Source organism: Pinus tabuliformis, chromosome 1_2, assembly GCF_031772625.1.
Source record: "Pinus tabuliformis cultivar Carrire ecotype Pingquan chromosome 1_2, CPIR1, whole genome shotgun sequence".
Lineage (NCBI taxonomy): Eukaryota > Viridiplantae > Streptophyta > Pinopsida > Pinales > Pinaceae > Pinus > Pinus tabuliformis.
In genome coordinates this window covers 314,346,920-314,359,311 of record NC_142298.1, presented here as the reverse complement: position 1 = coordinate 314,359,311, position 12,392 = coordinate 314,346,920, and the positions used below count along the sequence as shown (strand labels likewise).

The 12,392-nt window shown below is 37.8% G+C and overlaps 1 protein-coding gene across 2 annotated transcripts in view; it reads right to left on the bottom strand.

The window, feature by feature from the left end:
- Positions 1 to 12,392, bottom strand: part of LOC149205623 (NOL1/NOP2/sun family protein / antitermination NusB domain-containing protein) — a 297,843-nt gene that overhangs the window by 154,288 nt on the left and 131,163 nt on the right. For both annotated transcript variants that reach the window (XM_089395127.1, XM_089395126.1), the window contains exon 10: positions 7,898 to 7,958. In XM_089395127.1, the coding sequence (XP_089251253.1) occupies positions 7,898 to 7,958 (61 nt within the window). The remainder of the gene's footprint in view (positions 1 to 7,897; positions 7,959 to 12,392) is intronic.

Genomic DNA, 12,392 nt, shown 5'->3' with positions numbered 1-12,392 from the left:
GTAAAATCTTACGATAGCTACTACCATGTTCTAATTGCCATGCGAAGTTGTCTAGAGGTCTCCCTAATTAGGTATAGTCTCTTCAAATCACAAATTCACCTTGACTCCATCTCTCCCAAAGGCAAGGCACTGATCCAACCATTGGTCGTCACTTAAAGAATATCTTTCTCACCTTTTCCTTCTCTTTCTAGGCCTAGTCCTAATAGGTCACCTAGGGCATCCAACGAATTTATTTGTAGCCAGCCAAACACCGCAATTTTTGGTACACTACTGCATTGGGGTTATCTCTAGAGGCCCTCAAACTTTGAAGCAATTCCGATAGTGGGATCCCAAGATATAGCAAGCCTTAGCTCAGAGACCATTTCTTGCCCTAGGTTTCCCTTGGCTAGTGTCCTCATTTGGGTCATTGTATTAAATCCTCAAAGGAAAATGTGTCCTTTGATCCTCTCCTCTTCCCTAATTAGGTCAAGCCCCTCCTTGGTTGATCAACTCCATACCCTTGACCTAATTTTGGGTCCACTTGGTCCTGTGTGGTCTCGCAAATTTACAACTCTAATTTCACAAAGATCACATAAAGGCCAATTCTCCATAAGGATTTTTGGGAATAAGAACCCTCTTGGCAAGATATATTCCCAAACCCTAGCCTCAAGAATCCTCTTAGACCTTCCTAGAGAATCTATCACCTTGTGTTTCAAGCAAGAAAACCATATAATTGAGTCTCTCTTGTGAATAGGCCTTGGGGATCATCCTTCATTAACATATTCATTCTTGTGATTCCCTTATACCGGGTCTCCTCCCAATGGTGAAAGTCCGTAAAGAGCAAGGAGCCTTAGCTGAGGTGATAATGGGCTATTGCTCCGTTGTTACCCCTTGACCTAGTAGTTGCTCTATAGGGTCCCCTCCTAGGATCCCCTCCCAGGACCCCTACTAGTTTGAGCAGTAATAGGTCAATGTTGTTCCACTGTTCTAAAATTCGGCCTGAGGCCAACTCGGCCCTATGGTCAGAGTGTCTTCGGCCAACTGTAGTCAACTGAGGTTGATTGCACCCTTCTTCTATGGTTAAAGTCTCCTCCTTCTGCATTCAAAGCCTCCTCTTCCTCCGCAGTCAAAGCTAGCCTTTCCCCGCAATCAATATTGGTCAAACTCTTGGTCAAGCACAACCAGAACTTCAGTGAAATAGAGCAGGTCATATTCAATCAATTGGAAACTCTAGCAATTCGGTCAAACTTTAGATTATCCTTTCTTGACTTCGCACGTGTTGATTAGGAAATAGAAGAGATGTGTTGTGATGCAAATTGGTACAAATGTGGAGATTGACTTGTGTATTTATATGTGAAAATTTCTAAACTGAAATTCTACTGCAGCAACTGATTTATTTCACCTACTTATTATTCACAATAAGTTATTTAGGAAATCCCTTCAGCAAATATTAAAATAAATTCTACTGCGGTTATCACACAATTACCCAGAGAAAAATACATGCACAAGAATCAATCACATCAACACAATTGTTTTTGGACAATTGTCCCCGGAAAAACCCAATGCAAGAAAACCGGTGCAACAGATGAGGGCTTTATTAATCTTCAGCAGCAACTGCTTTTACAAGGAATGATTTTACAGAGAAATTGAAAGAAAACACCTGAGACTTTTCCTTTGAGACTTTCTGACACTTTGGAGACCCTGCTCCCACTCCTGTGACACCTCTACGTCACTCTACGTGGCTCTGAGAGGCTCTGCGTCCCTCTACGTTAGCTTCCGTGAGGGCTACATCTCTCCTTTGGACTGCGTCTCTCTCTGTGATATCTCCCACTGTCCCTGGTCACCTCCTCCTCAGTCACTGCCTATTGTTGATGCCCTCCTCTTCCTCCACCTTGCAACTCTCCCTCTGAAATCGATTTTCCTAGAGATATTGAGTATCTGTCGGTGTGTCTCCAAATGATCGTCAAGTCTTCTCTTATACTTTTCCTGTTGATGAATCAACGGTCGAGATTAAGTCTCTAATCAACGACTAAGATTAAAACAGACTTGATCCTCATCTCTTAGAAGCTTCTCATCTTTATCTTTATTAATACGCATTAATATTTTTATTTTCCTAAGTTTAGACTTAGGACTCATTATAAATATTAATTATTTTAATAACTCCTCATCCGGGTGGAATTTCTCAAAACGATTTCTGGGTATTGGAGATCTCATGTGCCTTAGCCTCTCCTCCAAATTTCAAGGTTAGAGCACATCCGATGCTACCAAAAATCAACACTCCCTCTTAGCGAGGAATGTGCTCTAGCAGCTTCACTATAGAAACATCACGTTGATCTTCCGCATCGGTACTTGTGTTGATGCTAGGCTTGCTGCCTCACATACCCTGCATTGTTGCTTCTTGTATTGTTGGCCATGACACTGCCACTGCCACTCTTGCATCTATACTGTAGCTCCCTCTCAACATGTTGCATCATGCTGCCCGTAGCACTGCCACTGCTAACTGCTGCACTACAACTCCTGACACTTATCCATTTCTGCTACTGAAATGGATTCTTTACCATCCCCATCTTCTCCCTGAAATAAACAAACTTTGTTTTTCCTAAAGCCTTGGTGAGGATGCTTGCCACCTGTTCTCCTGTGGGAGTGTACCTCAACTGTACTGCTCCTCGTTGGACACAGTCTCTAACAAAGTGATACCTGATATCAATGTGCTTCGACCGATCATGAAATATCGGATTCTCAGAGAGCTTGATGCAACTCTGATTATCACACATGATCCTAGTCACTTCCATCCTTCTCCTAAATAGATTCACAAGCAATTTCCTAATCCATATGGCTTCGCACAAAGTTGTGCTAGTTGTCATATATTCTCCTTCAGCTGAGCGCAGAACCACGGATTTTTGTTTCCTACTACACAAGGAGGTTATTCCTGATCCAATGTTGAAACAGTACCCAGTTGTACTTTTTCGATCTACTGAACTTCTAGCCCAATCTGCATCAGTGAACCCACTCAGCCTGATGTCATTTCCTATGGTGTACAATAGTCCATGCTCGACTATTCCTTGCATATACCTAAGAACATGTTTGGCTTCTTGCGCGTTCGCCCTCTTAGGTTCCAACATGAACTGACTGCGGGTGTTGACAGCGTAACAAATGTCTAGCCTGGTATTGACCAAATACATCAAGGACCCTATAAGCTGCCTGTACAAGGTGGGATCAACGTCTTTATCTTCTGATGCATCAATCTTCTTCCAGTTGGTGATCATTGGAGTAGCCATAGGTCTACAGTCCTGCATCTTGAATCTCTTCAAGATCTTTGTAGCATATCTCCCTTGTCCAAGGAAGATCTCACCCTTCTGCTACCAAACTTCCAACCCCAGGAAATAATGCATCTGTCCCAAATCCTTCATGTCGAATTCTGTGGCTAGGTTCTTCTTGCAATCTTTGATGAGCCTGGATGATCCTGTCAGGAAAAGATCATCCACATATAACACTAGGATTAGAGGCTCATTCTCTATGACAAGATAGTAGAGATTAGGGTCTGCGTCACTCTTGATGAACCCCATCTTCTGCAAGTAGCCATCAATTCGACCGTACCATGCTCTAGGTGTTTGTTTAAGCCCATACAAGGCTTTCTTTAATCTGCATACATGAGATTTCTTCTCATGTGTCTCAAAACCTTCTGGTTGTTCAATGTATACTTCCTCTTCTATTACCCCGTTCAAGAATGTCGTCTTGACATCCATTTGATGAATCTCCCACCCCATCTGTGCTGCAAGAGATATCACGGTTCTAATGGAAGTATACCTAGCTATTGGGGCGAAAGTTTCTTCATAGTCTATCCCTTCCTTCTGAGCATACCCTTTAGCCACAAACCTAGCTTTGTATTTTTCCACATTGTCATCTGCAGCATATTTGACCTTATAGATCCATCTCAAACCTACCACTAACCTGTCCTGAAGCCTAGGTACCACTTCTAAGACATCATTGACCATTATAGAGTTGTATTCCTCCACCATAGCATCTACCCATACTTGATACTGAACGGCCTCCTAAAAAGTAGAAAGTTCCCCAACCTGAGCTACTAAGGCCTGGTATATGTCTGGTTGTCTTCTCTCCCTTTTATTATTCCTGGGTGCACCAATGAAGTCCTCTACATCCCGTAGAATCTGTTGGAGTTCAAGGCTCGTTCTCCCACTGGTAATAGGCACATCTATCAGCTCTTCCTCTTCTTGAGATTCCTCCTATTCTGAAGCTTTGTCTTCAGGAGAATTTCTGGTACTAGTTTCTGCTGGTCGAAGTGGTTTGACCAACGGCTCGTCTTTTGACTACTCCTCAAAAGGCATTTCTCGGGATTTCCTGAAAGCTTTGTCCTCCATGAACTTTACATCCCGTCGAACTACAACTTTCCTACTCCCTGGAAGATAGACTCTATATGCCTTAGCATTCTCGCTATATCCCATAAGATATCCTTTCTCAGCAGTTTGATCTAATTTCTTTCTCTCTTCTTCGGGTATATGGCAATACACTAAACTCCCAAATATCTTGAAATAACTGACTTCAGGTGTCTTCCTTGTGAAGACCTTTTCCAAAGTGATTTTTCCCAATGCTCTGTGTGGAGTCCTATTCTAGACATAAATTGTCGTGTTGCATGCTTCTGCCCACATGAGTTATGCATATCCTGATCATACAGCATTGCCCTAGCTGCTTCCACAATAGTCCTATTTTTCATTTCTGCTACTCCATTCTACTCTGGATGTAGGGAGTTGTCCACTCCCTTTTGATGCCTTCCTTAGCGCAAAAATCGATGAAGTCCTTGTCAACATACTCTCCAACATTTTCTGAGTGCAACACTTTTATCTTCTTTCCTGTCAAATTCTGCACTAGAACCTTGAACTCTCTGAATTGACCAAAAACCTCATCCTTGGTTTTAAGAAAGTAGATCCAAGTCTTTCTGGAATGGTCATCGATGAAAGTGACAAAGTATTCGGAACCATTAAGAGCTTTTGTGGAAATCAATCCGCAGATATCTGAGTGTATCAATCCTAGCACACTCTTAGCCCTATTGTTACTTCTGGAAAATGTTGCTTTGGCATACTTGCCGAGAGCACACCCTCTGCATACATCATCTCGTTGAGTACTTAGTTTTGGAACTCCTGATATTGTTTTCTTGAGGATTCTCAAAGCCCCACGGTGTAAGTGTCCCATCCTCCTATGCCATAGTTCATTCAAATCTTTGTCTCCATTACTACCTATCAGTGCCATTGGTGATTCTAGCTGCAACCTGTGCAACCTGTTACTTCTGATTCCAATATGGGCCTTCTTTTTCCAACTCGGGTGTTTGACATATACTTTCTCCTTAATGAAGAAAACGCCATAGCTCTTGTTTTGATGTTGAGATACGGAGAGTAAGTTCATCCCCAATCCTTGCACATGCAACACATTGGTTGCTCAAAGTCGCTCTCCTGCTTCGGTTTGAAAGACTACAGTACCTCTTCCTACTGGAGCACACTTTGCCTTATTTCCCATGGTAATCTGAAAATTTATTCAATCTTCCTGCACTGTCTATATACCAAACCTCAGAGGAGGCAAAGCTAGCTAAGCAAGCGACTTCTTCTTCCAATCTGGAAGCTAACATAGAATAATCGTAATTCATGTCCCTTATGCATTCTTCTAGAAATCTACGTGAGTCCCCTTGAGTGGATGCCTCTGCGTCATGCTTTTGACCCATAGTTGATTTTCCTCTCCTGTGGTCGGCTCTCTGCTCTACTATCATGTGAAAATTTCTAAACTGAAATTCTATTGCAGCAACTGATTTATTTCACCTACTTATTATTCACAATAAGTTATTTACGAAATCCCTTCAGCAAATATTAAAATAAATTCTACTGTAGTTATCACACAATTACCCAAAGAAAAATACATGCACAAGAACCAATCACATCAACACAGTTGTTTTTGGACAATTGTCCCCAAAAAAACCCAATGCGGGAAAACCAATGCAGCAGATGAGGGCTTTATTAATATTCAGCAGCAATTGCTTTTAGAAGAAATGATTTTGCAGGGACTAAAAGAAAATACCTAAGACATTCCCTTTGAGATTTTCTAACACTTTGGAGACCCTGCTCCCACTCATGCGACACCTCTGCATCACTCTTCATGTCTCAGCATGGCTCTGCGTCCCTCTGCGTCAACCTGCGTGAGGGCTACATCTCTCCTATGGACTGTGTCTCTCTCTGCGTTGTCTCCCACTGTCCCTGCATCACCTCCTCCTCAGTCACTGCCTACTGTCGATGCCCTCCTCTTTCTCCACACTGCAACTCTCCCTCTGAAATCGATCTCCTTTACTTGAGAATCGATTTTCCTAGAGACATTGAGTATCTGTCGGTGTGTCTCCAAATGATCCTCAAGTCTTCTCTTATACTTTTCCTGTTGATGAATCAACGGTTGAGATTAAGTCTCTAATCAACAGCTAAGATCAAAACAGACTTGATCATCATCTTTTAGAAGCTTCTCACCTTTATCTTTATTAATACCCATTAATATTTTTATTTTCCTAAGTTTAGACTTAGGAACCCATTAAAAATATTAATTATTTTAATAACTCCTCATCCAGGTGGAATTTCTCGAAACGATTTCCGGGTCTTGGAGATCTCACATGCCTTAGCCTATCCTCCAAATTTCAAGGCTAGAGCACATCCGATTCTACCAAAAATCAACATTATATTGTTCAAATGAGTGGGTTTTGACCAAGGATCACAGCGTTTCATGGTGGGGCCAACTTAATGATTTGGAGCCTGCATGAACTCCAAAAATTACAATTTTATTTTATTTTTCATAATTTTCTTTGGCCGATTTCATAGGCCTATTTGGCATGCTAGAATACCTCCCAATGCTACACAAAAATCAACAGTTTGTGGATCATAATTTAGGAATTGCATCTATAACCTTATAAAGGCAAAATTTAGCATAGTGCATGATCTATCCTTCCTATTTAGGGCTGATGTCACACTTGTTTCCTATTTAGGGCTGATGTCACACTTGTTTACTGTTTATGCATACATTTCAACCGTAAAAATCAATTTCCTAGCCCTAAATCCTAGTGTCTATTGGAAGGCGTTTTCTTTGGGCTGCTATATGACATTGTGCAACTTATTATTGCATATCAATGAAACCCTAACTTAAAGAAGCCTTATATTTGGTCGAGGCATAGAGTATTTGAACCTTGGTATAGAATATATGCCATATTATAGACCTATTCTCTATCACCTTCAGCCATAGCATTAGAGTACCCTTTAGGTGATAAGGGTAGTGTCCCTTGTGGTTAAATACCATTAAAGAGCATGAGAAAGGTCCTTGAGGTGACAGCGGCATCCTTTTCTCTTGTTGCCATAAGGTCTGGCTCTGCGCAGTGAGGCTTTGCACAGGGCCTGCTAGATTTTGTGGGAAAGGATCTAAGTTTCTAACACATTTAGGACAGCATTAGGACATGTGATGGACACAAAGGACCTGTCTGTCCATTATTCCATGTGTATGACACAAGGATTTGGGACATGCGGACCCTAACCAAAGAATCTTGTTTCTTAGAGAACGCCATTAGTTTCACTATGTTGAACAAGAAAAAGGAGTGTGTTTTGACAAAGCTACAACAGCACATAGTCAAACACTCAAGAAGCCTGCAGATTATATGGATCTCTCACAGGTTCTGATCTCTGATCCACAGCAATTATTACAAATGTTATTATATAAATTTACATAGAATCTACCTCAATACACGCATGCACATGTATTCAGAAGTGCTTTACATATGACAAATTTGACCTTTTTCATATTTCAACAATAAGTAATAAGATGCTATTATGTATTAGACCCCAAAAGAAACAAAAAGGGAAGTAAAAAAATTTATAGGAAACAATACCTGCAGCCTCATCCTGTACAGCACACATCCCTTCTTTCAGCAATCCAGCTTGGATAACATGCTGGCCAAGTGTACATGTTACAATGAGTTTCAGAATGACCTCAAGTATAATAAATAAAAGCTATGTCATGCTAAAAAATACAACGAACATTTATTTGTCTGATGTTGGGAAGCATTTATCTTGATCTTAAAATGCTATGTAAATCTAGGAGAGGAAGCCTGAGGAGAAAATAGAGAGCATCCTTCAAACTTCTGAAATGCTTGATCTACATCGGGAGTCTAATGAAGAGTTTCTAATTGCTAGCTTGATGCAGTGGGCAAGCAATGTTTTGAAGTTGTTAACACCCAAAACAAATTTCTTCAAAATTCATATAGTGGATCCAATTGTGATGAACTTGTTAAAAGTTTATCGTTTGGCATTGATGCTTCGTGGAGTGCTAGATGAAAGTTGAAACTTAGTACATCATTGCATGTATTTTATTGCTTATGATATGAGGGTTGGACAGGTTCTTGGCAAATGGTTAATTAACAAGTACAGCCAAAGGGCATATCATTCTTATTTTAGTGCATAGATGGATAGGGTCAACATATGCATTCCTATTTCTAGCACGTTCTTCCCAATCTATTTTTAGCGGGCTACCCTATGAATACGATTGACATGCAGGTTTTGGTAATCGTATGGGAGGATAAGCACATTCAGATGGACTATCTCAGATTCTTGATTTGGTTATTTTTAAAAGGTTTCTATTTCAAGAAACTTGGTCTTTTTGTGAGATGAATTTTTGGAAAGGAACCGTGTTTGCAAATTTTTTGGGAAAAAACTGTGTTTGCAATTTTTGGACAAACTAAATTCGCAAACACAGTTCTTTTCCAAACATTCATTTTACAATGTGAATAACTGTGAAAATCTGCATAACTTGGTCTTTTCAACAGCTAATGACATTTTGAGCACCAAGTTGATAATTATTTTTAAGATTCTCAAGCTTCAAAAAAAATTATTTTTAGAAATTTAAGTTTTCTTGAGATCTGATTGTATTATTGGATACCTTCTGGGAATATCTGCATATGATTTTGTTTTAGTTGTATTCTGAGGTTAATCCAACCTTGTTCTTAAAAAATAATTTTGGCACTTGTGGAGATAATTACATTTTTGAATACCCAAAATTGAGCACAATAGGACCCAAATTTTAAAAAAAGAAAAAATGAAATATTGAAGTTTTGCTCTATTTTAATCCTTGAGATTTTCATCATATTTTTTGCGACCCAACAATGTGAACAACATGGGGGTCAAATTTTAAGACATTCCAAAAATATCTTTTAGAGTCAATTTTGGGGGTTCCAGACCTTTCTAGAATGTCTAGAAGCCTTTAGAGTGGAACAACATAAGGTGGACTTTTAGTAATAATTCAGTACACTAGCCTTGGAGACTTTCTAGTTCTAGAGATCTAGAACGTGGACTTTTAGTAATAATTCAGTACACTAGCTTTGGAGACTTTCTAGTTCTAGAAATCTACAACGCACTCCATGAGGAGGGTCGCACTTGCCTTGGTCAACACTTTATGCATGTCTATTTTGTTGAGAAATCTAACTAGTGTTGGTCTTCGTAATTGTATTTGAGTCATGATGTAATGTACTTGTCAAAAAAAAAGAAAAAGGGAATTTATTATTAAAAGAAAAATTATTTATTAGCATGGGTTTCATGCTTTATTTAGGTCATAGCCTCCATTAAAGGCTTCTAGGGTTGAGTCATGAGTCTATGTACTTGTGATTATGGTCTAGACCCTTATTGGGCATTTTGTATCAAAGAAATTAAATTATTTTGATGTAATTGGGTCATATACTCCTCCATCATCAAGTCGGCCTATCCACTGTTCATGTTGGTCTGGATTAAAGATGATTTGACCTTCAAGAGACTATATAAAGGAGCATTCGACCTAATGTGAAGATCATCTATCCATCCATTCGATCTACAGTTTCTAAGAGAGACAAGAAGTGCGAACTATCTAGAAATAAAAGCCTTACACTTGCAAGAAGGATTGAATACAAACAAAGAAGAAAGAGATTATAATTTTGTTCCTTTCTATCACAAATGCAAATAATTCTAAAGTAGAAGAGCGTCAATGCAGGGCGGTGCAAGACCAGATTTCAGGATGGCAAAGAGGGTCAAGACCCTGGTTAAGTTGATTTATGTTGACTTGTGAAGAAATGAGCTAGAAGTTGACTTTTCTACATGAAAGGCTGACTTGGTGGATTGGCGGGTGTCTTTGTCTTGGTCAAAAGAAAGGTCTCAGATTGTCTCACTTTGACTTGGTTCTACTAGTAGATGTAGAAATTAATGTGTAGGTTCAATACTGCTCATGAAATTTACTAAATCACAAGACTTGAAGCTACTCTACTGATTTGCAGAAGTTAATTCACCATCTAAAACAAGAATCATAGACATGCAAAAGGAAACATCACACATGCACAGAGATTTATCTAGGGGAAAGCAACTGCTCAAAACCCCTTACTATCTATATTGCATTAATCAAAGAATAGAGAAGAAATACAATGCTTGCTCAAGCTTGAGCACACCCTGCAAGTGTATAGTCTATCCCTCTGCCTGACTGACTGAACCTGGCCAACACTTAGCCAATTTCAAGCCTTCCCAAGCTCTTATTTCCTTGCGCTATTCCCTTGGGAAATTGCCCCTATTTTTTAGGAATTTCACACTCTGGAATTGCACAATTGCCTTAGGTCGTTCTCTGAAGCGAACAAAGTTCCTTCTACAGATTAATTACTCCAAAAGACTTGGAATGTCAAGATATCCATTTAGGATATAAATATTATATTAAATAAAAATGAATAAGAATGAATGATAATATTTACAAATGAGAACGAGAGGTTCGCTTATATACCAAGCAAGTGTCTCTTCATGAAGAGTCATGTCCTATTAGACATGCCTCTTCAACCTAATTACTAACTTAACTAACTATTATTTATGATTATTATCTTTTACATTATATTTATATTGTTTATATATTTTATTTGTTACATTGCCTCCTTCCTCAAAAAGCTTTGTCCTCAAAGCTTGTCAATGAAAAAGGCTTGATCTCTTTTTCGGCTTCGAAAGTCTTTCTATCTCGGAATAGTCATCCTCGTCGATACAAGTTGATATGATCTTCTTAGTGACAAACAAAATTGTCGCACTGAGAAGGGATCAGACCATCCCAAATTAATCTTCTGTATAGTACTCTGATCACTGGAATTTTGTAACGACTTGTTAGCATAAGACTGGATTGATTTTACGTCATTATTTTCTGAAACATCAATTTGTTGTTTTTGGTCTGAATGGTCCCGATACATAGCATGGTTGAGTTGTCTACTCTCATGATTCGGATGTCGATATGGAACCTTTTTGGTTTGATTTCTCCTTACTCATGGATTCCATATTTTTTCTTTTTCTTCACTTCTTTTATATTCCCTTTTTTTTTCAACAATTTTTTTTTTATATGATATATTCTCTCCCCTTTTTTTTACTCTCTTTCTATATAATTTTTTTTTTTACTCTCTTTTCTATATATATATATATATATATATATATATATATATATATATATATATATATATATTTTAATCTATAAAATATATTTCCACTTCTCTCTTATAAAAATCTAATATATATAAATTTCAAATATTCTCTTCTTCTTCTTCTTCTTCTTTTCACTCTTTTAAAAAAAAAAAAAAATATATAATAATAAATTTTTTTATATATAATTATAAATTATATATATTATATAATTTTAATTTATATATATTATAAAATTATAATTATATAAAATTTATATATACTTTTTTGAGACCCACTTTTCCTTTTATATGTAACTATATAAGGCTTATATAGTATCCTTTTTTATAATTATAATAATATTTTTTTTCGAAAATTTGGATGAGTTGTGACTAATTTGGATGAGATGTGACTCTTGGTACAGTCACAATCTTTAGATTTGAACGATTAAAATTATTTAGATCACACCTTTTTTCTCCAATGTTATCAAAATATCTTTTACTTTTAAAATACCATGGGCTATTACCATGGGTTGTTTTTAAAACCTCCTGTAAAAAGTAATATTTACGTTTCACGTAAGAGCTTTTGTATCCTTGTTTTTTCTTTAACTTTTAAAATACCATGGGCTATTACCGTGGGTTGTTTTTAAAACCTCCGTTAAAATGTTCTCCACGTAAAAAGTAAAACGTATGCCTTTTGTTTTTTGTTTTTCTTTCAACTTTTTAAAATACCATGGGCAATTACCATGGGTTGTTTTTAAAACCACGGGCTTTTCCACGTAAAAAGTTTTAAATATATTTGGTATGAGATTTTGTATCCATTTTGTTTTTTCTTTTACTTTTTTTTCTTCTTTTTTTAATTTATTTACTTTTATATTTTTTTTTTGTTAAATTTTTTTTTTATGGCCAAAGGCCTAGAAAAACGGAGAAAAGGAGAAACTCCCAAATA